Source organism: Natrix helvetica (genome assembly GCF_964273705.1).
Source record: "Natrix helvetica genome assembly, chromosome: 1".
Lineage (NCBI taxonomy): Eukaryota > Metazoa > Chordata > Lepidosauria > Squamata > Natricidae > Natrix > Natrix helvetica.
In genome coordinates, this window is record NC_138548.1 from 123,401,971 (window position 1) to 123,427,181 (window position 25,211).

General features: G+C 39.5%; 2 protein-coding genes across 2 annotated transcripts; both read left to right on the plus strand.

Annotated features, from left to right (window-relative positions):
* Nucleotides 1-5,057: 5,057 nt before the first annotated feature.
* Nucleotides 5,058-14,465, plus strand: LOC309391411 (olfactory receptor 5AP2-like; the record flags this gene model as incomplete). Its single annotated transcript, XM_081951853.1, has 2 exons — nucleotides 5,058-5,340; nucleotides 13,813-14,465. The coding sequence occupies 2 exons, from the start codon at nucleotides 5,058-5,060 to the stop codon at nucleotides 14,463-14,465; spliced, it is 936 nt and encodes a 311-aa protein (XP_081807979.1).
* A 5,287-nt stretch (nucleotides 14,466-19,752) lies between these two features.
* On the plus strand, nucleotides 19,753-20,688 carry LOC309384874 (olfactory receptor 5AP2-like; the record flags this gene model as incomplete). Its single annotated transcript, XM_081938718.1, has 1 exon — nucleotides 19,753-20,688. One exon carries the CDS (start codon nucleotides 19,753-19,755, stop codon nucleotides 20,686-20,688), a length of 936 nt encoding a protein of 311 aa, XP_081794844.1.
* Nucleotides 20,689-25,211: the final 4,523 nt, after the last annotated feature.

The window sequence follows — 25,211 nt, forward strand, 5'->3', positions numbered from 1 at the left end:
AACATGTTAACAACAAGAAAAAAGTTAAGGAAACAATTGGTCCATTGCTGGGAGAAAGTGGCAAGAAGGTGACAAGCAACAGGGAGAAAGAAGAACTATTTAACTCATGTTTTGCATCTGTCTTTACACAAAGGGATAAAACAGTCCAACCTATCAAAAACAGCACCACAAAAATCAGATTAGGATCACAAGTTGAAATAGAGAAGAAAATGGTAAGTGAGCACCTGTCTACCCTAGATGAATTCAAATCACCAGGACCAGATGGATTACACCCCAGGGTTCTGAAGGAACTGGCAGACGAGATCTCAGAACCATTGAACTATATCTTTCAGAGATCCTGGAGCACTGGGGAACTACCAGAGGACTGGAAAAAGAGCTGATGTGGTTCCCATCTTCAAAAAAGGGGGAAAAAACAGATCCAGGAAACTACAGACCTATCAGCCTGACCTCAATACCAGGAAAGATTTTGGAAAAGTTAATCAAGGAATGAATTAGTGAACACCTAGAAGTAAACAAAGTAATAGCCAAAAGCCAACATGGGTTTGTCAAAAACAGATCATGCCAGACTAATCTTATTGCATTATTTGATAATGTGACAAAATTAGTGGACCAGAGGATGCTGTCGATATAGTTTACTTGGACTTCAGCAAGACATTTGATAAGGTAGACCATCGCCTACTACTAGATAAAGTAGAAGAATGTGGGTTAGACAACATCACCACCAGATGGATTTGTAACTGTCTGACCAACTGCACTCAACGTGTAGTCCTCAATGGAGCTGCATCTTCATGGAGGGAAGTATGCAGTGGAGTACCCCAAGGCTCTGTTTTGGGCCCAGTACTCTTCAACATCTTCATCAATGATTTGGATGAGGGAATAAATGGGGAACTCATCAAATTTGCACATGACACCAAGCTGACAGGAATAGCCAACACTCCAGAAGATAGGATAAAGATAAAGAAAGATCTTGACAAACTTAAACATTTGGCACTATCTAATAAAATGAAATTCAATGGTGAAAGAGTAAGGTTCTACATTTAGGCAATAAAAATGAAATGTACAGGTACAGTATAGGTCAGCGATGGCGAACCTTTTTTGGCTCGCGTGCCACAAGTGGGGGGAGCGCAGGGGGGGGTCGTGTGCATGCTTTTTTCACCCTCCCCAGGTTCCAAAGGCTTTATAGGAGCCTGGGGACGGCAAAAAGAGCCTCCCCCCCGGAGGCCCTCCGGAGGCTTCAGGGACCGTGCGGAGGCTTCTCTGATGCCTTCGGAACGCTTAAAACCACCCTCCGAGCAAACCGGAAGTGACTTCTGGGTTGCTCGGAGGGTCGTTTTAAGTGCTCTGAAGGTGTCAGGGAAGCCTCCGAACAGTCCCTGAAGCCTCTGGGGGGGCGGGGGCTCTTTTCGCCCTCCCCAGGCTCCTATAAAGCCTCTGGAGCCTGGGGAAGGCGAAAAATAGCTTTTAAAAAGGTGAATTCAGCTGGCCAGCGCACGCTGGCCAACTGACAGGGCAGCGCCTTGCGTGCCCTGCCAAATGGCTCCGCGTGCCACTTGTGGCACATGTGCCATAGGTTCTCCATCACTGGTATAGGTGGTACCTTGCTCAACAGTAGTAACTGTGAAAGGGATCTTGAGTCCTAGTGGACAACCATTTAAATATGAGCCAGCAGTGTGCAGCAGCTGCCAAAAAAAGCCAACACAGTTCTAGGCTGCATCAACAGAGGGAAAGAATCAAGATCACGTGAAGTGTTAATACCACATTATAATGCCTTGGTAAGGCCACACTTGGAATACTGCATTCAGTTTTGGTCACCACGATGTAGAAAAGATGTGGAGATTCTAGAAAGAGCGCAGAGAAGAGCAACAAAGATGATTAGGGGACTGGAGACTAAAACATATGAAGAACGGTTGCAGGAACAGGGTATGTCTAGTTTAATAGAAAGAAGGACTAGGGGAGACATGATAGCAGTATTCCAATATCTCAGAGGTTGCCACAAAGAAGAGGGAGTCAAACTATTCTCCAAGGCACCTGAGGGTAGAACAAGAAGCAATGGTTGGAAACTAATCAAGGAGAGAAACAACTTAGAACTAAGGAGAAATTTCCTGACAGTTAGAACAATTAATCAGTGGAACAGCTTGCCTCCAGAAGTTGTGAATGCCCCAACACTGGAAGTCTTTAAGAAGATGTTGGATAGCCATTTGTCTGAAACGGTATAGGGTTTCCTGCCCAGGCAGGGAGTTGGACTAGAAGACCTCAACTCTGCTATTGTATTGTAAGTCTCTTTACCCTCATCTCAATTTCAGGTTCAGGGGATGGTGCCGAGGGCAAGATTCCACTCAGCCCAGAATAGATTACCACATGCTCAACCTGAGCAACATCCCAAACCAGTATACTACTCCACAGATCATTGCATTGCCTACTGGGAGCTAAGTGGTATAAGTGTGCTGAAACTGAGGACCATCAGTTTCCTATGTATGTACCCACACAATTGAGAGAAGACAGCATTCATTTGCCCACTGCAGTTCTACAAGTACAATCAAATGCCCCAAGCAATGTTCCAGCAATTTATGGAGTAGACAGTCAGAGACATGAACTTTACTGAGGTGTTAGGGTATTTACATCATTGTCTTCACTGAGATTTTAGAACAACATGAAGAGTGACTGGAGAAAGTTCTGATATAAATCCAAAGAAGCTGTGCCCAGAGAAGTGTCAGTTTTGTTAACCTTCTGTCAACTATCTTGGGCATATTGTCTCCAAAGAAGGAATATCAATTGACCCTACCAAGCTTGAGACCATTATAGAGGGACAAGATTCACCAGAGGACAGAAGAAAGAGCCAAATGAGCCAGGCAAGTGAGACATTCAGTGACCAGAGGGGGCACCAGATGTAGCAGAGGACAGATGAGTTGAGTTGATCTAGGTGAGTGACCAAGTAAGTGACCAGAGGTGGTGCTAGACATACCAGTGGAGGTGAGATGACCCAGGTGAGAAGAGGCACACAGACAAGCAACCAGAGCGGCCTGACAGCCAGAGGAAGGGACAGAATGAGAGATATTGAGATGCCAGGCAGGGAAGAAGCTAATTGTCTGGAGAAAGGAATAGAGAGATCCAGATTCTAGCTGCCATTTCAGGGATAGGACCCCTAGACAGGGGGGAAGAAAAGGAAGACAACCCAACTCCATAGTGCTAATGCATGTTTGCATAGACTATGTCTAACATGAAATATTGGACTGACAGTTTTTCATGATTTAAAATAAGTATTACTTTGCCATTATTGGTCTGGCTTCACAGTTTGTGCTTTCAGTGTGTGGTGAGATCCTATAATCTTTAGATCCCTCAATCTACAAGTTAATGCTTCAGATAAAGATGATCAAACTACATAATGATCTTTCTTAGTGAATGGAAATTTGAACTAAGTATGCAGTGGAACTAATTACTACCTAATAATGAATAAATACCCAATTACTAACTAATTGCAGTGAGAATATGAACTAATTTCACAACTAATTATGCTATACAGTGGAAATAAGAATTCCCAGTAGGTCCTCAAATGCATTTTTCTAAGAGGTTGCAATGAGTATTTTAATAACTTGGATTTTAACCAATGGTAAACAAAGTATAAAATGAACAATTCTATCCAAGTATTCCAACTTTCATCTTTGGAAATGAATTCTTTCTTTTTAATCTGGTAAGTTCTTTAATTAAGCATTTTGAATTAGCCAAATAAATTGTTAAATGCTTACAGCTTTCTCCTCCTCCTATGCTCTATCATATATTTCAGACAGATGTAGGAATACTCAACTGGTCTCATATCAAAATACTTTCTACTTAGATTTTCTACTTGGAATAATATACTTTTAAATGCTTATAACTTCATCCTCATCATCATATTTTTGTAGATACAGACATAGTCAACTGTTTGGATGTAAAAATATTGTTCTGTATTTTACTTAGAATTTTCACATTACTCAAACTCCAAAAGCTCCTTTATGATGCTTTGCGAGAGTTAAATCTCTTGCATTCCTTGAAGAATGAAGTTCATGAATCAATAATTGTTTTCTTCTTTCTTCTAAGTTCACTAATAAAGGCTTTACTTGTTTACCCTAGTAGTTGTGCATTGAAGAAAAGGGTTGTTTACAGTCTCCCCTTAATCAATGTATGTTACTTATGATATAGTAAACATATTTACAGTATACAACAAATACACACCCCAGCTCAACTCTGGTGACCAGTTTTAAAGTTTTTAAAATCACCTTCAAATATGTATGTAAAGGTATCATGTTGGGAATGGAATAATATATTTCTGGAAATAGACCGAATACTGCAACTTTTAAAATCAAATTAATCTAAAAACAGATTTAAATATTAGTATGGCATCCTTCAAAGAAGTATTTCTTCTTGGAAAAAAAGCACTAGATATCTTGCTGACCAGAACTGTAGTGTACACTGATCAGATATTTTGGAAATGCTCTAAAACTAATTGTAAATGTAGAGATTATAGTTCACAAATAGGAATTGATTTCAGATGAGGTGTGATGAATGTTGAGGCATTGTAGCCAATAGATGGCAGTGATTGTTCCATAGAACACTTCCTGCAGAAGAGAAATATTTTTCTGAACTAATTCAGACGTTTGTAGGACAGAATTATAAATTGATACAGAGTGATTGATCACTCTGACTTCTTTAGAGAGTCCTAGGAATTAACAGAAAATACCTTTTTGTAAAAACATCTACATTCTTTCACAGAGAGAAATGTTTCCTGGAATATGCAAGAAGGTGACTGTAGGTTATGGATCCAATGTTCGTTAATTTGACACTAAATACTTACATACAGCAATACTGGGCATACTGTCCAGTACAATGTTGTGTTTGGAAAAGATAATATTTATCAATAGCCCATAACACAGCGCTGAGTACTCATGCTTCCCAAGCAAACTGTCTCTTTGTAGTTTGGGGATTTCATAGTTTCCAAAGGACATTTTCAGACAATTCAACAAAAGTCTTATTGCTATAAGGTTTCTCCCTCTCTTTTTTATTCTATCAGAGGGGAATAAACAATGCAGACAAATCAAACCACTGTGACTGAGTTCATCCTTGTTGGATTCATGGACCACCCAGAGCTTCAGATTCCCCTCTTCATCATCTTTCTGCTCATCTACCTCATCATACTGGTGGGAAACATTGGGATAATCATTTTAACAAAAATTGATGCTAGGCTTCACACCCCTATGTACTTTTTTCTTAGAAATCTCTCCATTGTAGACGTTGGTTATTCTACAGCGATTGCCCCTAAATTGTTGACAACCTTGGTTATTGAAAATTCCACCATCTCCTTCAGAGGATGCACCACACAATTCTTCTTTTTTTTCGTCCTTGTAACCACTGAAGCTTGGCTTCTGGCTGTGATGGCATATGATCGCTTCATGGCAATCTGCTACCCATTGCTGTATTTTGTTGTCATGTCGAAGAAGATTTGCACCCTCTTGGTCATAGCTGCCTATGCCTGTGGCTTTGTAAATTCAACAGTACACACCATCGTTATTTTTAGTTTAAAATTCTGCAACTCAAACAGAATTAATCATTTTTTCTGTGATGCTCCTCCAATGCTTCAATTATCCTGTTCAGATACCCACTTTGCTCGCTTAGTGATTTTCAATGCATCCACTGCTGTTGGAGTGACAGCGTTTCTGGCTGTTTTGATCTCCTACATTGCCATTGTCATTGCCATCCTGAAGATCAGCTCTGCCCAGGGAAGATACAAAGCCTTCTCCACCTGTACCTCCCATTTAATCACTGTGACCATTTTCTTTGGAGCTGCCATCTTCATGTATGTAGGACCTGGCTCCAGTTTCTCATTGGATAAAGACAAAATCATATCCATCTTTTATACTCTTGTCATCTCCTCACTTAATCCATTCATCTATAGTCTTCGTAACAAAGAAGTGAAGGATGCAATTAGAAGAACATTAGGCAAGGTAACATTCCTGAAATAAGAATAGTGTAAATATGACTTCCTTTATGATAATTATGGAAATCATAGTTGCATTTCCTCTGAGAAAAATACTATTGAATGAATAGTATTGAAAATACTATTAAATTCTATTGAAAGCTGAAATTCCATATAAGTTACCCAACAGGTAAATAGAAATAAAGATAAAAATAAAAGGACAATTCATTTTTAAATAGATCTAAAATAAATATAATTGTTTTTTATCTATATTATACACAGAAGCATTGGTGTGCAGAAAAATGTGTCAAAGTCAACAATTTGATCATAAGACAAGGTTTAGAGTGAATTGCATTTTCATTTAATTCACATTTAAAATTTCTTATTATTTTATAGGAATTGAAATGGATGGAACTGACAGAATGTTTGTATAATTTATTGGTAAAGTGCAACATGTAAGCTTAGTTTTGGTTTATCACTCTTATTTACACTGTTTCAGTCAATTTTAGCAACATTGCTTAATATACCTTATTAAAAAATGGGAAATGGTCACAAGATAACATTAATTACAAAGCAGGAATATATTTTTTGGAGGATGGAGGAAGCAAAATGTTGCTGTACACAATAGATTGCTACTAGCAATACATATTAATCTTAAAAACCTGTCTTAGAAACTCAAACTGAGACCCATCTCAGGGCAGGCAGGAAGAGAATGCTTCTCTCTGTGTATTCTCCTCTCTTGTCCCCATTTTCTTCACCTCAAAATTATCCTTCTGAAAAAATGCCTTTTATCTCCAAGAAGGGGAGATGTAGGTTATAATGTAAGATAATACAATTGGAAATAATCTATTGAAACTGTTTTTGCAGGAATTCCTTCTTTCTTTGTAATCCTGGAAATTGCAGTATAATGGATATTGGAAACCTCAAGTAAACATTCTGGTCCATCTCAATTATAATAGCCATCCAGGTTCTAGTAAAGGGCCAGTGCTAAAAATAATGGAGATGTGAGGAAAATATTTGTTTTAATATTTTTACTGAAATGTCAGTAAAATCATACAGTATCATGGATTGAGTAGTGGATTTTAGATTGCTTGGATTGAATTCTGCCTTGCATGCTTTTGATTATGAACGGCACCATTGTGGAAGCCTCAGAATGATGGCATTTGCTAGTGCTCTTTTCTTGTCTCTTTTTGGGGTTATTACAGATAATGTATAATGTATAATATTCAAAGTTCTTAATTTATTGTTGCTTCAAATTTTTATATAGTAGAAATCTCTCATATAGCTAAGCTTTCACGGGAGAATGTAAACAGTTCTTTTTCAAGGACAAAGAGAATACCGTGTTTTCCCGAAAATATGACATGTCCTGATAATAAGGCCATGCCACATTTTTTCTGGTGGGCAAAAATATAAGCCCTCCCCCACAAATAAGCCCCCTGGACAACCCCCCACCTCCAGCCAGGCAGAGCACCACTCACCAACCTAGCAGTATCCCAAAGGTACCAAGCCACGGGAACTGGGGGGGAGGCAAAGGTGATTATGTTGCTTGGTGCCTTCAGGATACCACTAGGTCAGTGAGCAGCGCTGTGCCCAGCTGAAGATGGTGGTTGCTGGGCGGCTGCTGTGCCGCTCCCGCTTGTGCACCTCCCAGCCTCACAATGCCGTGGCCCAGCTCTCCCTGCAGAGCCAGGGCACCTCCTCTGCCACCACCGCCCCCATATGGCTTTTTCGGCAGCTTCCAAACCGAGTCTTCTGGCAGTAGCTGCTCTGGGCATACGCTCTATGGTTGTGGGACAACTGCTGGCAGAGCATACAACCATAGAGCGTACGCCCAGAGCGGACACTGCCGGAAGACTCGGTTTGTAAGCTGCTGAAAAAGCCATGTGGCAGCGGCAGCAGCAGAGATGCTCTTCCTCTGCAGAGAGAGCTGGGCCAGGGCACTGGGAGGCTGGGAGGCACGTGAGCGAGAGCGGAACAGCCGCTCATACAACCCCCCTCTCCAGCCATGCAGAGCGCCATTCATTGGCATTTCAAAGGTGCCAAGCCGCGGGAGCCAGGCGGTGGCGAACAGGTGCACACGCTGCTTGGCAATACCCCGAGGTCAGTGAATGGCGCTGTGTCTGGCTGGATAGGGGGCTTGCTGGGTCGCTGCTTGCTAGTGTTGTTGCTTCATGGCTGCTGTGTTGTGCTGCTGCGACAGCGAAACACAGCCATTCGCCCATGAGGCTCTGCCTGGCTCTTTGTCTAGCTATTTGCGGGATCGTATCCTGCCCCATACATCCCTGCGACCAATTCGCTCTCACAGGGAGGGACTTCTCCAGGTGCCGTCCACCAAGCAATGCCAGAGGGCGGCGCCGAGGGGCAGGGCCTTCTCTGTGATGGGCCCAGCCCTCTGGAATGACCTCCCCCCCGACATCAGGACAACAACCGATCTCCACTCCTTCCGCATGAAACTCAAGACCCACCTGTTCCGACTAGCCGGCCTGGCTTGAATTATAGCTATTCTAATCCCTCTGGATACAATTTTAAATTAGGTTTCACTCTGGGTGTTTTAATTGTTTTTAATTGCCTTTTGCTGTTTTTAATTAATTGATTCTCCTCCTTCTAATTTATTTGTTATGTAGTAAATTGTACGCCGCCCCGAGTCCCTTGGTGGAGAGGGTGCGGCATATAAAAATGATAAATAAATAAATAAATAAATAAATAAATAAATAAATAAATAAATAAATAAATAAATAAATAAATAAATAAATAAATAAATAAATAAATAAATAAATAAATAAATAAATAAATAAATAAATAAATAAATAAATAAATAAATAAATAAATAAATAAATAAATAAAGCAGCTGCCTGGCAACCCCAAAACAATAAACTCTCCCCTCATAATAAGACCCAAGCCATATTTTGTGAATAAAAAGAAACACGGGGAAACACGGTAGGTGTTCCATAACAGAGTATCCACAGAAGAAGCTGAGATAATAATTATCACAGCAGAGAGAGAGAAAAGTGGGGGGGGGGGGAGTTCCCATCTTTTTTAAAATAAGGAAGCAAGAACATACAGTACTGTTCAAAAGAGTTAGGCAGTTGTGCAGGAACGCTGTAAATAAGAATGTTTTCAGAAATAGAAGTGATAATGGTTTATTTTTTTATCAATTAACAAAATGGAAACTAAATGAACAGAAGAGAGATCCAAATATTTGGCGTGATCACCCTTTGCCTTCAATTCTTCTAGGTACACTTGCAGGGTTTTTGAAGGAAGGTTCTTTCAAAGTTGTTCCAAACATCTTAGAGAACTAATTTCTATGGATATATGCTGACTCAAATCCTTCTGTCTCTTCATGTAATTCCAGACAGACTCAAAGATGTTCAAATTAGAGCTTTGTGGGGGCCAAATCATAACTTACAGGACCTCTTGTTCTTCCTTATGCTGAAGATCATTTCTTAATGACGTTGACTGTATATTTGGTGCTGTTGTCCTGCTGCAGAATAAATTTGGGGCCAATCACATGCCTTCCTGATGGTATGGTATGATATATTTCTCAGCATTGAGGACACCATTGATCCTGACAAAATCTCTAACTCCATTTGCAGAAATGCAGCCCCAAACATGTAAGGAACTTCCACCATGTAATAAACCTCCACTTTTCCTACAGACACCCATTATTGTACCACTCTCCAGCTCTTTGGCAAACAAACTGCCTCCTTCTACAGCCAAATATTTCAAATTTTAACTCAACAGTATAGAGCACCTGCTGCCATTTTTCTGCTTCCCAGTTCTTACGTTTTTGTGCATAGTTAAGTTGCTTAGCCTTGTTTCCACATTGGAGGTATGGCTTTTGGCAGAGGTGGGTTGCTACCAGTTTTACTACTGGTTCGCTTCACAGGCGTGCCAGACATGCACTGCATAAGCATTTACAGTTCAATGTAAATTGTTCTTCACGCATATGCAGAACAATTTAAAGTGAACTGCGCATGCACGCGCACTATTAAACAACTTGCCAGCAATCTCAGCAGCAACCGGGGCATCAGTTCATGGGTGTGGCCAGCCTGTGTCACTGCCAGTTCTGCAACCCAGGCCAATATACCACTACCGGTTCAGCCAAACCAGGCTGAAACCCACCTTTGGCTTTTGGCGACAATTCTTCCATGAATACCACTTCTGGCAAGACGTCTCCAGAGAGCAAATGGGTGAAATTGGGTCACACTGGTTTCCACTAGTTCTGTGTTGATGGCACTGCTTGACATCTTCCAATGTTGAAGGGAAGTAAGCATGATGTGTCTTTTATCTGCTGCATTAAGTTTCCTTGGCTGATCACTGTGTCTACCGCCCGCAACATTGCCCATTTCTTTGTGCCTCTTCAAAAGAGCTTGAACACCACATTTTGAAATCCCAATCTGTTTTGCAATCTTTGCCCGGGAGAAGTTTTCTTGATGTAGTATAATTACCTTTTGTCTGGCTCTTGTGCTCAGTTTTGTCATGATGTATGAGACATATCTGTTTCTCACCCAGTTTTAAGCCTCTGCTTAAACAACTGCTTCTGTTTCAATTAATGACAGTGTTACAATTTATATATGAAATTGATGATCATTAGCACCTGCTTGATATAATTGGCTAATCATACATCTGACTCTAAACTTATAAAATCCCTGACTTTGTGCAAGTGTGCAAGTGTAAGAATTAATGCTGTTTTGAAGGCAAAGGGTCATCACACCAAATATTGATTTGATTTGGATTTCTTTTCTGTTCATTTCTATTTTGTTAACTGATAAAAATTAACTATTAACATTTTATTTTGGAAAACATTCTTAATTTACAGCATTTTTGCACAACTGGCATTTTGCAAAATATTGCATGCAAAAATAAAATGAAGCAATGAAGTACTTTTAGAAAAACTGGTAAAATACAAAATTGCTAGAGTAAAAATCCCATTTAAATCAGATCAAGTCACTTTCACTGCAAAGGAAAAAAACTGTCATGCCACCAACTTTCTTACGCCGAAAGAAAAAGTATTGTAAACTTTGGAATAAATTGATGAAAATTTATATTTGTAATCAAGCAAGAGAGTATAAAGCAAATCAGCATTCTGCTAGGCTATTAACAAACATCAAAAAGTAAAGTTAAAAACAGAGGCACACCTATAAATACAAGCAGCAACTGGAAAAAAATAGAGACCCAACCACTCCAGCCATTCTTACCAAGAATTGTAATCCTCTAGGACAGTGTTTCTCAACCTTGGCGACTTTAAGTCCTGTGGACTTCAACTCCCAGAATTCCCCAGCCAGCACAGCTGGCTGGGGAATTCTGGGAGTTGAAGTCCACAGGACTTAAAGTCGCCAAGGTTGAGAAACACTGCTTTAAAATAGATTCTCTGCCCATGATCGTCCAAGGATAACCATGGGTCATTCCTAGTTACTCCTGCATTCAAAACTGGGGAGCACACTGCCAAAGAACTGGCTTTGGCTAACAAAGTCAGCTGTTCATTGGCAGGGAGAAAAAAAATGCCTCACTGCTCAGAAGGCCATTTTCTGGGAATCCTCATGCCAAATTTATTTTATGGGAAAACCAACTTTAAACATTGGGAGAAAGATGGTGATATGAAAAAAAATGGAGGGAAGTGGGGAAATTGATTTTAGACCAACTGATAGATGATGAATTTTTAATATACTCAGTATTAAGTGATTACCAGAGGTATCTATTAGATGGCAATATTTATAATTCCAACTTTTGTTAACAACATTACCTAGCAGATTTTTCAGACTCTGGCACACCTGACATACTAAAACAACTGGTTAATTCCTTTAAAACTAAAATATATACTATTATGTCTACAAATATGAGTTACCAATAAATCAGTTTGATATGCAGATGTTAAAAAATGAGGAGAATAAAGAACTAGAGTTTCTTGTATTACCTAGACAATGGAAGAGTATGTTAACCTCTACAGCAAGAATGCCAGTCAACTTCAAATGATCACTTATACAACAAAAGAATAATATTTAGAAGTTATTGGATTCTATTATGTTTGTATAGAAAAGGACTGTCAAAAACAACATTGTTGTTTTATTATTACATTGTGTTAGAGATGTAATTATAATTGTAATGCTTCTTTTAAAAGTATGTTTCTACAATGCTCTGTACTTTAATCTTAAGGTCACTCAATTGGCAAGTTAATGATTCAAATAAAATTGTTCATATGGCATAATGAGTTTTCTTAGTGAATCCCATCGAAAGTTTGAACTAATTATGCATAGAAACTATACAGTGGAAATTTGAATTCCCAGTAGGTCCTCAGGTGTATTTTGCCAAGATATTGTATTGAGATTTTAATAAATTGGATCTTAACTAATGGTAAGCAAAGTATAAAATGATAAATTCTATCCAAATGGTCCATCTCTCATCTTTTGAAATGGAATCTTTATTCTGAATCTGGTAAGTTCTTTAATTGAGCATTTCTACTTAGCTGAATAAAATGTTAATGCTTATATCTTTCTCTTCCTCCTCCTCTTCATATTTTTTTCAGACAGATATAGGAATATTCAACTGGTCTGATATAAAAATATTGTTCTGTGTTTTACTTAGAATTCTCTTGTCACCCAGACTCCAAAAGCTTCTTCATGATACTTTGTGTGAACTAAATCTCTCGTAGTACATGAAGAATGAAGTTCATGAGTCAATAGATGGTTCCTTCTTTCTTCTAACTTACTGAAGTCTATATAGAGAGTCTATAGCAGTTAATCATCTTAATTGTACATTGAAGCAAAAGGTTGCTTATTATCCCCCTATTTATATTACTTATAATATAGTAAACATATCCATGTTAAAATCCAATTAATCTATGGCATTCATCTAAAAAGTATTTCATCTTAGAAAAAGAAATACTAGATAGAACAGCGCTGCAGGACAAGGCTATAAATAATGTACATTAATCAGCCACTTGGAAATGTTCTAAAATGAATTGTAAATGTCAAGTTTATAGTTTACAAATTGGAATTAATTTCAGATGCAGGTGGAATGATTATTGGTGCATAGGAGCCAATAGATGACAATGATTCTTACACAGAACATTTCCTGCAGACATGGATTATATTTCTGCCTGAGGTTTGTAGGAGAGAATTGTAAATCCACACAGTGACTGATCACCCTGACTTCTTTGGAGAGTACTAGAATGCAATGGAAAATACGTTTTAGTAAGAAGTCTACATTCTTTCCCACAGAGAAATGCTTGCTTCAATATGCAGAGAGATGATGGTAGGCATGAAACTATCGTTTGTTAATTGACACTGTACTCCTATTTATAATAGTGTGCACAGACTCCAGTGCAACAGTGTACTTTGAAAAGAGCCCATAATTAGCCCATAAATAACCAATTTCATTGTATTTAAGTACAATGATAATAAAGATTATACTTATAATTTAAAAAACACATATATACAAAAAGGAGTAATACTGCTTTCTAAAGAAATGGCTCCTTTTTAGGTTGGTTTTTCTTAGTCTCCTCCCTTGGGGATTCTCAAACAATACTCAACAGTACTCATACTGCTATAAAGCTTTCCCTCTTTTTTATTCAGCGAAATAAACAATGCAGACAAATCAAACCACTGTGACTGAGTTCTTCCTTGTTGGATTCATGGATCATCCAGAGCTTCAGATCCCCCTCCTCATCTTGTTTCTACTCATCTACCTCATCACTCTGGTGGGAAACATTGGGATAATCATTCTGACAAAAATTGATACTAGGCTTCACACCCCCATGTACTTTTTTCTTAGAAATCTCTCTGTTATAGATCTTGGCCTTTCTACCACCATTGCCCCTAAATTGTTAGCAACATTTATAATACAACATTCAACTATTTCCTTCACAGGATGCACCACGCAATTCTTCTTTTTTGTCATTTTTGTGACCACTGAAGGTTGCCTTCTGGCTGTGATGGCATATGATCGCTTCACAGCAATCTGCAACCCATTGCTGTATTTTGTTGTCATGTCAAAGAAGCTTTGCATCCTCTTAGTCATAGCTGCCTATACTTGTGGCTTTGCAAGTTCAACGGTGCACACTATAGTTATTTTTAACTTGAATTTCTGCAGCTCAAATAAAATTAATCATTTTTTCTGTGACGTTCCTCCAATGCTTCAGTTGTCCTGTTCAGATACGCACATTACTCGCATTGTGCATTTTATTTTATCCACTGCAATTGCACTGACAACCTTTTTGACTGTTTTGATCTCCTACATTGCCATTGTTATTGCCATCGTGAAGATCAGCTCTGCCCAGGGAAGATACAAAGCCTTCTCCACCTGTGCCTCCCATCTGACCACTGTGACCATTTTCTTTGGAACCATCATCTTCATGTATATCCGACCTGGCTCCAATTTCTCATTGGATAAAGACAAAATCATATCTGTCTTTTATACTCTTGTCATCTCTTCACTTAATCCACTCATCTACAGTCTGCGGAACAAGGAAGTAAAGGATGCTTTTAGCAGAATGCTAGACAAGATAATATTGTTGAACTAAAAATGGTATAAATGTGACTTCCTTCATGTCAAAAAAGAAAGCCATTATTGCATTTCTCTATGAAAAATGCTACTGAATGCTTGATAATATTTTGAACAGGTGAGAAAAGAGCTGAAATTTTATATAGGTTATTCAAAAGAATAAATGAAAATTAAAAAAATAAAAGGACAAAATATTGTTAAACAGATCAAAGGAAGAATATTTTTTATTAATCAAAGCAAATAAAATTATTTTTGAATGTTTTTCCTGTGTAAATGCATGTACAGTAGGGATAGAAAGATTGAAGTGTGAAAGAATGTGTCAAAGTCAACCATTTGATCATAAAAGAAAATTTAGATGTGATGTGTACGTAGATGTAATTCAGACATAACTTTATTATTCTATTGGCACCAAAGTGTATGGAACTGATAGAATGTCTATGTCAATTAATTAGTAAAGTGCATCATATCTGTTCAGCATTGCTTAATTGCTCTCATTTAAACTACTTCAGTCAATTTTAGCAACATTCCTTCAAAATACCTTATAATGAAAATGTGCTTTGTGGGTTATAAAACATCTGTTCCAAGACCATCATGACTGAATACAGTTGTTCAATGACCAGTGATAAGTTGTGTGTTATTTTATGAAGTATTAAATACTGGAAGCCAACAATAGGTGTTTTCTTTTTTCTTTTCTTTTTTGCAATTTTTTTTATTCTGTTCAAAAGTAAATTAAAATACAGAACTCTCAAAAATCCAAAAAAATCAAAACACAAAACATTTAAGCCATTTAAAAGGTGCATTTAAAAACCAAACACATATTATCCTCCTAATTGAATACTGATTAATATATTAATACAGTATTAATTCCTACCTCTTTCAAAACAAGCCCCTCCCCCATTTTTAAAGCTAGTAGCTATTTGCAAATTATTGGTCTGCCCCTATATACTATATTAATAACAACTCTCCCCATGCTGAAGATTCGATGCAATTGCTGCAGCCAGATAAGCCCTAGAGAAGAAGAGCAAAGATACAGACAAGCTCTAAGTGCCAAATTCTATGAGAACTCAGACTTCAAAGTTGCAATGCAGGAGAGCGAAAGCAGCATAGAAGAACCCATGGAAGAGGAGGGGGACAAGATGGAAGGATGGATGTTGTAAGAGATGACCCGGCTGAGTCAAAGGGAGGGGTCAAACATTGATCAGTCATGAGTCCCTTCATGCCTAAAATTTAAATCCAGCCCACCTTAAATCCCATTGGTTGTTATCTTGGCACAGGGACCACATTTATGGCATAATCACAGTCTCTGTGACAGGGGGGACTGAGACTCCTTCTCCAAAAACATCAGTAACATCCATGCATTTACTTGGCAGATTGGAGAACTTTCTGTTAGGTTTCAGGTAGGGTAGGTGGTGGGATTCAAAGAGTTAATTGCAATGAGAAAGGCATTGAAAGCTGTTAAAAGCAATAGACCAGTTCCTCCACTTAATAGTGGGATCATGGTGTTGTAACCAAGTGGTCCCCAGCACCAGTAAAAGATCAATGGCAATGGAGATTTCAGAGGAACAATGGGGGTCTTGAGTTTCTGGACTGTGAGTAGGCTTATGAAGTCAGCCATTGCCACACAATCTTTGCACTGTGCAGCGTGATCCCGAACCCGGAGTGTATTTTCCTGGTGCGTGCACACACACGTGCAAGAGATGAGATCAAGAAAGGGGGAGAAAAAGAGAGAAAGATAGAGAAATGAGAAAAAAAGAATGAGAGAGAGGGAAAAGAAAGGGAAACAAATCAGAGAGGGAAAGAAGGGGGGAGAGGGGGGAGAGAAATGAAAGGGACTGGAGGGAGAGAATGAAAGAGAGGGAAAAGAGAGGGAAACAAATCAGAGAGAGAAGGGGAGAGAGAGAAATGAAAGAGCTGGAGGGAGAGAATGAGAGAGGGAAAAGAGGAAAACAAATCAGAGAGAGAGAAGGGGAGAGAAAGGAAGAGAAAGAAAGAAAAAGAAAGAGAAAGAAAGAAAGAAAGAAAAAGGTAGGAAGGGAGGGAGAGAGAGAGAAAAGAGAGAGAAACAAGAAAGAAAAAGAAAGAAAAATAGAGAAAGAAAAATAGAGAAAGAAAGAAAGAAAGAAAGAGAAAGAAAGAAAGAAAGAAAGAAAGAAAGAAAGAAAGAAAGAAAGAGAAAGAACAAAAGATGGAAGGAAGGAAAGAAAGAAAGAGAAAAAAGAGAGAGAAAGAGAAAGAAAGAAATAAGGAAGGAAGGAAGGAAGGAAAGAAAGAAAGAAAGAAAGAAAGAAAGAAAGAAAGAAAGAGAACTTATGACCACAATTGAGTCCAAATTTTGGTTGCTAAGCAAGAGCATTGTTAAGTGAGTTTCACCACATTTTACAAGGTGGCCACACCCACCTGGTCACATAATCACCAAACCATGCCCACCAAGCCACACCCACAGTAGCGAAAATTTTTGGATTTCACTACTGATCCAAATCCAAGTGGGCAGAAAGGCTTGGGGTAATGACGGGTGGAGGCAGCTTTGAAAGTGGCTGGCTGGGGCTGCAAAAAAATGCTTTAGTCGAGACTCAGCTGTTATAGTGGCAAAATGGAGGTCTTGTAGACCATGGAGAATACCTTGTTGCATCAGTTGTGTGATTATGGCCTTGTTGAGCCTGCTCTTGAATTGTGCTTGTAAGGCTGATTCATTCCAATGCAGATCTGTTTGCAAGGAGCTTGAAATCTTCAACATATTCTCTCATGGAGTTGTTACCCTGGCACAGCTGGTGGATACATTATTCAGCAGTTTCTATTTGAACAGGGTCTATCTAAATCTAGTAAGGAACTTTGGAAAATTTCCCAGTATGGGGTCATCAGTTTCAATGAATAGAAGCGCCCATTTGGCAATGGGGTCGATTAAAAGACTGAGGATGAAGGAAATCCTCAATCTGTTTTTTGGAAATTCCCCTGGTCAGGTGCCAGTAAATACTTTGCACTGGTCTAAGAATATTCCTATCTTAGCAGACTTGCCAGTGAATCTCTGTGGGTGACAGCTGGGGGCAGGGGGTGTCTTGAAGGTGGCTTGAGTATTCTGGAGTCCATGAAAATGTTGGTGAAGAGGAATAATTCAGATTAATGTCAAGTACCAGGGAAATCAGAAAATCCAGGCAGTTCAAATGAGTATTTATTGCAAACTTAAGCTCTCTACAAGAATCTGAATTATTAATGGTCAAATCAAAGAAAATTGGTGATAGGTGGACTGGATTTAGATCTCTTGTTGGCATGAAGGGACTCATGACTGATGATTTGTTTGACTCATCCCTTGGTTTCAGCCTGTTCATTTCCTGCAGCTAGTAGGGCCAGGAGAATAAATATGGAAGCCAAAGGAGATATGCCCGGACAGATAAATAATGACTAGGAACATTTGGAAGAAATACAAAACCCCAATGTTACCAGTCCATGTTTGGATAGACTAAGTCTAACATGCAACATTGGATTGTCAATGATGCATGATTTGAAAGATATCTTCACTACTTTGCCACTATTAGTTTGACTTCATTGCTCAAACTTTCAGAGTATGATTCAGGTTCTTTAATCAATATATCCCTCATCTGCAAGTTAATGTTTCAAATAAAAGTGATCAGACTACATAATGAACTAATTATATACTATACCTATACAATGGAAATATGAATTCCCAGTAGGACCTCAGGTGTATTTTGCCAAGGATCGTATTGAGCATTTTAATGATATGTTAATTATGTCAGCTGAGATTTTCATGAACTTGGCTTTTAACCAATGATCAACAAAGTATAAAATTAGCAATTCCATCCCAATGTTTCATCTCTCATCTTTGGAAATGCAATCTTGACTTAATCTGGTAAGCTAATTAAGCACTTTTAATACCCAAATATACTGCTAAATATTTATGTCTTCCTGATCTTTACCCTCATCCTCATTTTCAATCATATTTATGCAGACAAATGTAGGAATATTCAAATGTCCTGATGTAAAAATAATGATCTCTGTCTTATTTAGAATGTTCATGTTACCCAAAGCTTCTGCACGATGCTTTGTGAAAATTAAATCGCTTGTATGCATGACATGCAGAAATACAGAATGAAATTCATGAGTCAACAGTAGGAGTAGTATATTGCATTCACTTAAAAGTATTTCTACTTGGAATCAAACTATTAGATGGATCTCTGCTGCAGGAAAGGGCTTTACTGTAATTCGTTTAGCTACTTTCAAATGCCCTAAAATGAATTGTAAATGTAATGATTATGTGTCACTAACAGGAATTAATTTCAGATTGCAGTTTGATAAATATTGATGCATAGTAGATGCTGATTATTGTTCCACAGAACACATCCTGCAAAAGTTGATTACACTTCTTGCTGAGGAGTATAGGAAACAATTATGTCCAGTTTTGGTCACCATAACATTAAAAAAGATGTTGAGACTCTAGAAAGAATGCAAAGAAGATAAACAAAGATGATTAGGGGACTGGAGACTAAAACATACAATGAATGTTTGCAGGAACTGGGTATGTCTAGACTATAGATTAATGAAGAAAGGAGTATGGAGAGATGACATGATAGCAATATTCCGATATCTGAAGGGCTGTCACAGAGAAGAGGGGGGTCAACTTATTGTCCAGAGCATCTAAGAGCAGGGCAAGAAGTAATGGGTGGAAGATCATTAGAGAAGGATCTAACCTAGAACTAAGGAGAAATTTCTTGACAATGAAAACAATTAATCAGAGACTTGCCTCAAGATGTTGTGTGTGCTCCATCACTGGAGGTTTTCAAGAAGAGTTTGGACAACTATTTGTCTGGAATGGTACAGAGTTTTCTCCTCAAGCAATGGATTGGACTAGAAGACTTCTAAAGCACTTCCAAATCTTCTATTCTATATTCTATAAATAAATCCACATATTTCAACTGATGAATCACTCTGTCCTTCTTTGGAGAGTACCAGAATGCAATAGAAAATACATTTTAGCATCCTCCATTCTTTCACAGAGATAAATCCTTGCTGGAATTTGCAAGATGATGGTAGGTATGAATCCATTTTTGCCAATTAACATTGCAGGTCTATGTAATGGTGTGCATGCTCTCCAATAGAGCATTGTATTTTCAAAAAATCTTATTTATAAGGACCCCATAATACACAAAGAGCACTCATGTATCCCAAGCAAACTGTTCCTTTTTAGTTTGGGGTTTTCTTAGAGAATGCCCTTGGGCATTGTCAGACAATCCAACAATAATCATACTGCTCTAAAGTTTTCTCTCTCTTTTTATTCTATCAGAGGGGAATAAAGAATGCAGACAAATCAAACCACTGTGACTGAGTTCATCCTTGTTGGATTCATGGACCACCCAGAGCTTCAGATTCCCCTCTTCATCTTGTTTCTGCTCATCTACCTCATCACTCTGATGGGAAACATTGAGATAATCATTCTAACAAAAATTGATACTAGGCTTCACACCCCCATGTACTTTTTTCTTAGAAATCTCTCCATTGTTGATATCAGCCTTTCTACCACCATTGCCCCTAAATTGTTGACAACCTTGGTGATGGAATGTTCAACCATCTCCTTCACAGGATGCACTGCACAATTCTTCTTTTTTGCCATCTTTGTGACTACTGAAGCTTGCCTTCTGGCTGTGATGGCGTATGATCGCTTCATAGCAATCTGCTACCCATTGCTGTATTTTGTTGTCATGTCAAAGAAGCTTTGCATCCTCTTAGTCATAGCTGCCTATACTTGTGGTTTTGCAAGTTCAACGATGCACACTATAGTTATTTTTAACTTGAATTTCTGCAGCTCAAATAAAATTAATCATTTTTTCTGTGACGTTCTTCCAATGCTTCAGTTGTCCTGTTCAGATACACACATTACTCGCATTGTGCATTTTATTTTATCCACTGCAATTGCACTGACAACCTTTTTGACTGTTTTGATTTCCTACATTGCCATTGTTATTGCCATCCTGAAGATCAGCTCTGCCCAGGGAAGATACAAAGCCTTCTCCACCTGTGCCTCCCATCTGACCACTGTGACCATTTTCTTTGGAACCATCATGTTCATGTACATAGGACCTGGCTCCAATTTTTCATTGGATAAAGACAAAATTGTATCCGTGTTTTATACTCTCATCATCTCCTCACTTAATCCACTCATCTATAGTCTGCGGAACAGGGAAGTGAAACATGCATTTAGCAGAATGCTAGACAAGATAACATTGCTAAAATAAAAATAGACTAGACAGTGCTTCTTTCATATTTAAAAAAGAAAGCCATTGTTGCATTTCTCTGTGGAAAATGCTATTGACTGCTTGATAGTATTTTGAGCAGGTGAGAAAAGAGCAGAAATTGCATCTAAGGTACCCAAAACATTTTTTTAAAAAACAGGACAATGTGTTTTTTCACAGATCCAAAAGAAGAATAATTGTTTTTATTAATCAAAAGAAATAAAATTATGTCTGAAAATGTTTCCCTGATGTAAATGGATGTATAATATACTACAGACAGGGAGGCTCAGCCAATCACATTGTACCCATGTTATACTCTGACAATAAGGGTTTGAATAGACAGAAAAAATGTGTCAAAGTCAACCGATTGTAAGACAATGCTTCAATGTAATCTGCATTTCCATGTAATTCAAATGTAAAATTCCTTGTTTAATTGGCACTGAGGTGGATGAAACTGATATAATATCTATGTCTAATTAATTGATAAAGTGCAACATGTACTTCGGTTTTGTTTAATTACTCTCAGTTAAACTGTTTCAGTCAATTTTACAACATTCCTTCAAAATACCTTATAATGAAAATGGGAAAAGTTTATCAAACAATTACAAATCAAAAACATTTTAAGGTTCTTTGAATTTAAAAGTTGATGGAGGAATAAAAATATGTTGAGAACACAATGGATGGCCACTAGCACTGGATATTAACCTAAAAACATGACTTGGAAACTCTTTTTCAAGAGGTCTGCAGAAAGAGAATGTTTCTCTCTATCATATCTTCCCTCCCTCCCCCATTTTTTCCACCTCAAAATTATCCTTCTGAAACTATTTTTTATCTCCAAGAAGTAGAGATGTGAGCTATAAGGAAAGATAACAGAGATGGAAATAATCTATTTATATAGGATTTGTCATTATTCCTTCTTTGTTTGGAATTATGGGATTTGCAGTTTGGTGATTAGTACAAATCTCAAGTAAAAGAAAATCTGGATATTCCAAATTATTTTTCCTTGATCAAAGCCATCCAGGTTTGTGAAGCCCAATGCTAAAATGTAGCTAAAATATTTTTGATTATATTTTGAAATGTTAGTAAAAGGAAATTGTGGATAGTATAATGTCTCTCTAGCTAGTGCCTGTCAGCCTATTTGGGAATGGTACAGGTAAGTATAGATAAGTGCATGTACCAATGATGGGTTTCAAAATTTTTTAGCACCTATTCTGTAGGTGTGGCCTGTTTTGTGGGAATGGCTTGGTGGTCATGTGACCAGGTGGGCATGGCCAACTTGTAAAATGTGGTGAAACTCACTTAACAATGCTCTTGCTTAACAACCAAAATTTTAGGCTCAATTGTGGTCATAAATTCTCTTTTTCTTTCTTTTTTTCTTTATAATAATAATAATTAATAATAATTTGGATTTATTAGCCGCTCCCTTTCCAAGTAGGACTCGGGGCGGCGTACAATGGAGCATAAAACATAAAAGATATATAACAGCACATAAACATACATAAATACAAAACACACATACACGCATACACGGAGGAGGTAACAAATTTCATCGTTTAGACAGCTAAAAATCAGCATTAAAATACCCCAAATTGTAAAAACCCAATATGCAATTAAGAATTAATATTTAAAAACAATTTAAAAAACAGTTTCTCTCTCTCTCTTTCCTTCCTTCCTTTACTCTCTCCCTTTTTCTTTCTTTCTTTCTTTCTTTCTTTCTTTCTTTCTTTCATCACTCTCTCCCACTTTCTTTTTCTTTCTTTCTTTTTTCTTCTTTCTTTCTTCCTTTCTTCCTTTCTTTCTCTTTATCTCTTTCTCTTTCTGTCTCTCTGTCTCTTTCTCTCTGTGTCTGTTTGTCTGTCTGTCTCTTTGTCTCTCTCTCCCTTCCTCCCTCCCTCCCTCTGTGTCTCTCTCTGTCATTCTCTCTGTGTGTCTGTCTGTCTGTCTGTCTGTCTGTCTGTCTCTCTCTCTCTCTCTCTCTCTCTCTCTGTATCTTCTCCTCCCTCTGTGTGTGTGTTTGTCTGTCTCTCTCTCTCTGTCTCTCTCTCTCTGTCTCTGTCTCTGTCTCTCTCTCTCTCTCTCTCTCTCTGCCTCTCTCTGTCTATCTGTCTCTGTCTGTCTGTCTCTCTCACTCACACACAGACACAGTCACAGACACATACTGTGGTCACCTTCTTGAGTATTCTAATCGCATTTGAAACACTCAACAACTGGCCTGTATTTATGGTTTATTGCAGCATTCTGCAGTCATAGGACCAAAATATATGGTTAAAAGTACCTGGCAGCGGCATTTTTCCCTGGGGGGCTCCACAGAATATCCCAAGACCAATACCACCACATCTGCCCTCTTCAGGGATAGGTCCTCTTCAGAAGGATGAAGCCCCGCTGGTCCCCTCATGTTCCTCGTCTTCCGACCGTGACCCCACACCGTGGAAAAGATAGGTGTGTCCATGCCCCGCACAATTACAGGCCCAGAGAGGGTAGCCTCTGCACAAGCCTGGGCGAGTGAGAACAAGTTCCCCCCATTACGAAGGCTCCAGGATGAGGGATGGAATCTTTGCCACAGGAAAATAAAGCTCTGTCCACCAGAGGCAGCAGGACCAAAGCGCCTCTCACAGCTGGCCTTTCCTCCCTCTGAGGGCGAGGGACCAGGCTGCACCACTGCCTCTGGCTTCCCTCCAAGAATCTCCGCTCTCCGGGGCCATAATTGTGCAGTGTGTACACATGTGCCTATGTTTTCCATGGCATAGAGTGACTCCAGAGCCCATCCGCAACCCCCCACATGTACAAACAGCAAAAGAAGGAACAGGAGGGGAGTTCGGCTGTTTGAAAAGCCCTGTGTGGAACTCCTCTCATGTTCCTTCTTTTGCTGTTTGTACATGCTGTGCAGGGCATGCTGCCTTGTCTTTCACAGCCGCCTCATTTCCAATTGGGGCAAGGGTCCATGGAGAGGGATGGAAAAGATGGATTTCTTCCCCTCCCCCCAATTGGAAATGAGGCAGCTGTCAAAGACAAGGGAGCACGACCCGTGTGGCTTGTTCAAACAGCAGAAGAAGGAACAGGAGGAGAGGAGTTGTTGGACAAGCCCACGGTCACGTGCTGCTCTCTCCTCTGACAGCCACCTCATTTCCAATGAAGGGGGTGGGGAATCCATGTGATTTCCTCTCTGCAATTCTCCACCCTCCCTCCACTCATGCGCCAGCCAAAACCTCCCAGAAGGTTTCTGCTGGCGGGCAAGCAGGAAGGTGGCACGCCAGGAGAGGGACCGTTCTGATACCGACAGTGACGTGCAGTGAGGTTTATGGCTGGTGAGGCTGGTGATGTCATCAGGAAGGCGGGGAATGGAACCACGTGTGCTGGAGGCTGAGGCTGCCTCATCCTCCAGCACACGTGATCCCATTCCCCGCCTTCCTGAGCGCGCTCCGCCAGCTCGCACTCCGCGATCCCCAACAGCAGCTGCTTTTCAGTGCTTTTCTGTGCGTCTGGTGTTTAGGACATCCGGCTATCTACCTAAACACCAGATGCACAGAAAAGCACTGAAAAGCACTTCGCCTCCAAGCCACTTCGTCTTGATGACGTCGCCGACGTCGCTGCTGGGCGCGGCCGAACGGAGGTAACCAGAGTGGCGCCGAGGGGTCCGGGCGGACGAAAGAGCGAGCGAACGAGCGATGGAGGATCAGGCAGCCTGATTCTTGGTCGCTCGTCCGCTGGACTGCCTCGGCACCACTCTGGCTACCTCTGTCCATCCGCGCATGGCAGCTGCAGCGACGTCATCAAGCCCCTGCCACTTCTGGACGTCTATTGCAGTCACAAGGAGTGCGCAAAGTACAGCGGAGGCAGGAAGGTTATTGGCACTTCCGAGAACCCTCCTGCCTCTGCCGGTTGCCCAGCTGGCACCGCCCCACGCATGCTCCTCCTCCTCCCTCCTCTTCCTCTTATATATATGAAACTCCCTCGTGGATATTATTATTATATATTATTATTTCATGATGAAATAATGCCTCCCCTGCCTCCCCTGACCGCACGTCCCTGGATACTGAACACCCGGAAGTCCCAGTATGGGAAGGCATGCTCAATTCTTTCAACCGGTACACGTGTACCAGACAGGACCGGCTGAAACCCACCTCTGGCAGGCACCCCCTGTAAGAAAGAGAAAGTGTATACTGTAACCAGTAAGGTTTTGTTATTGTTTTAAATTTATGGGGTCTTCATGTATTCCAAAAAACCCAGTTGCTCAATTGAAAATGATTTAAGTGACTGTTTTCCACAGGGCTGCGAGTGTGTAATCATAAACCAGACCTGATAGTGCATGTAACTACACATTCTCCAAAATGTGATTGTACAATAGCATGACTATAGCATCTTTCTACAACTTCTTAAAGCAACCCCACATTTCCCCCAAATACTTTAACTTTTACAACCTGACTTCTACACTGAGTTTTTTTTTAATTGATCTGAACTCATCTGATTTGATTTCTATATCCATCCATCTCAACAAATGACTCCGGGAAATTCACATTATAAAACAT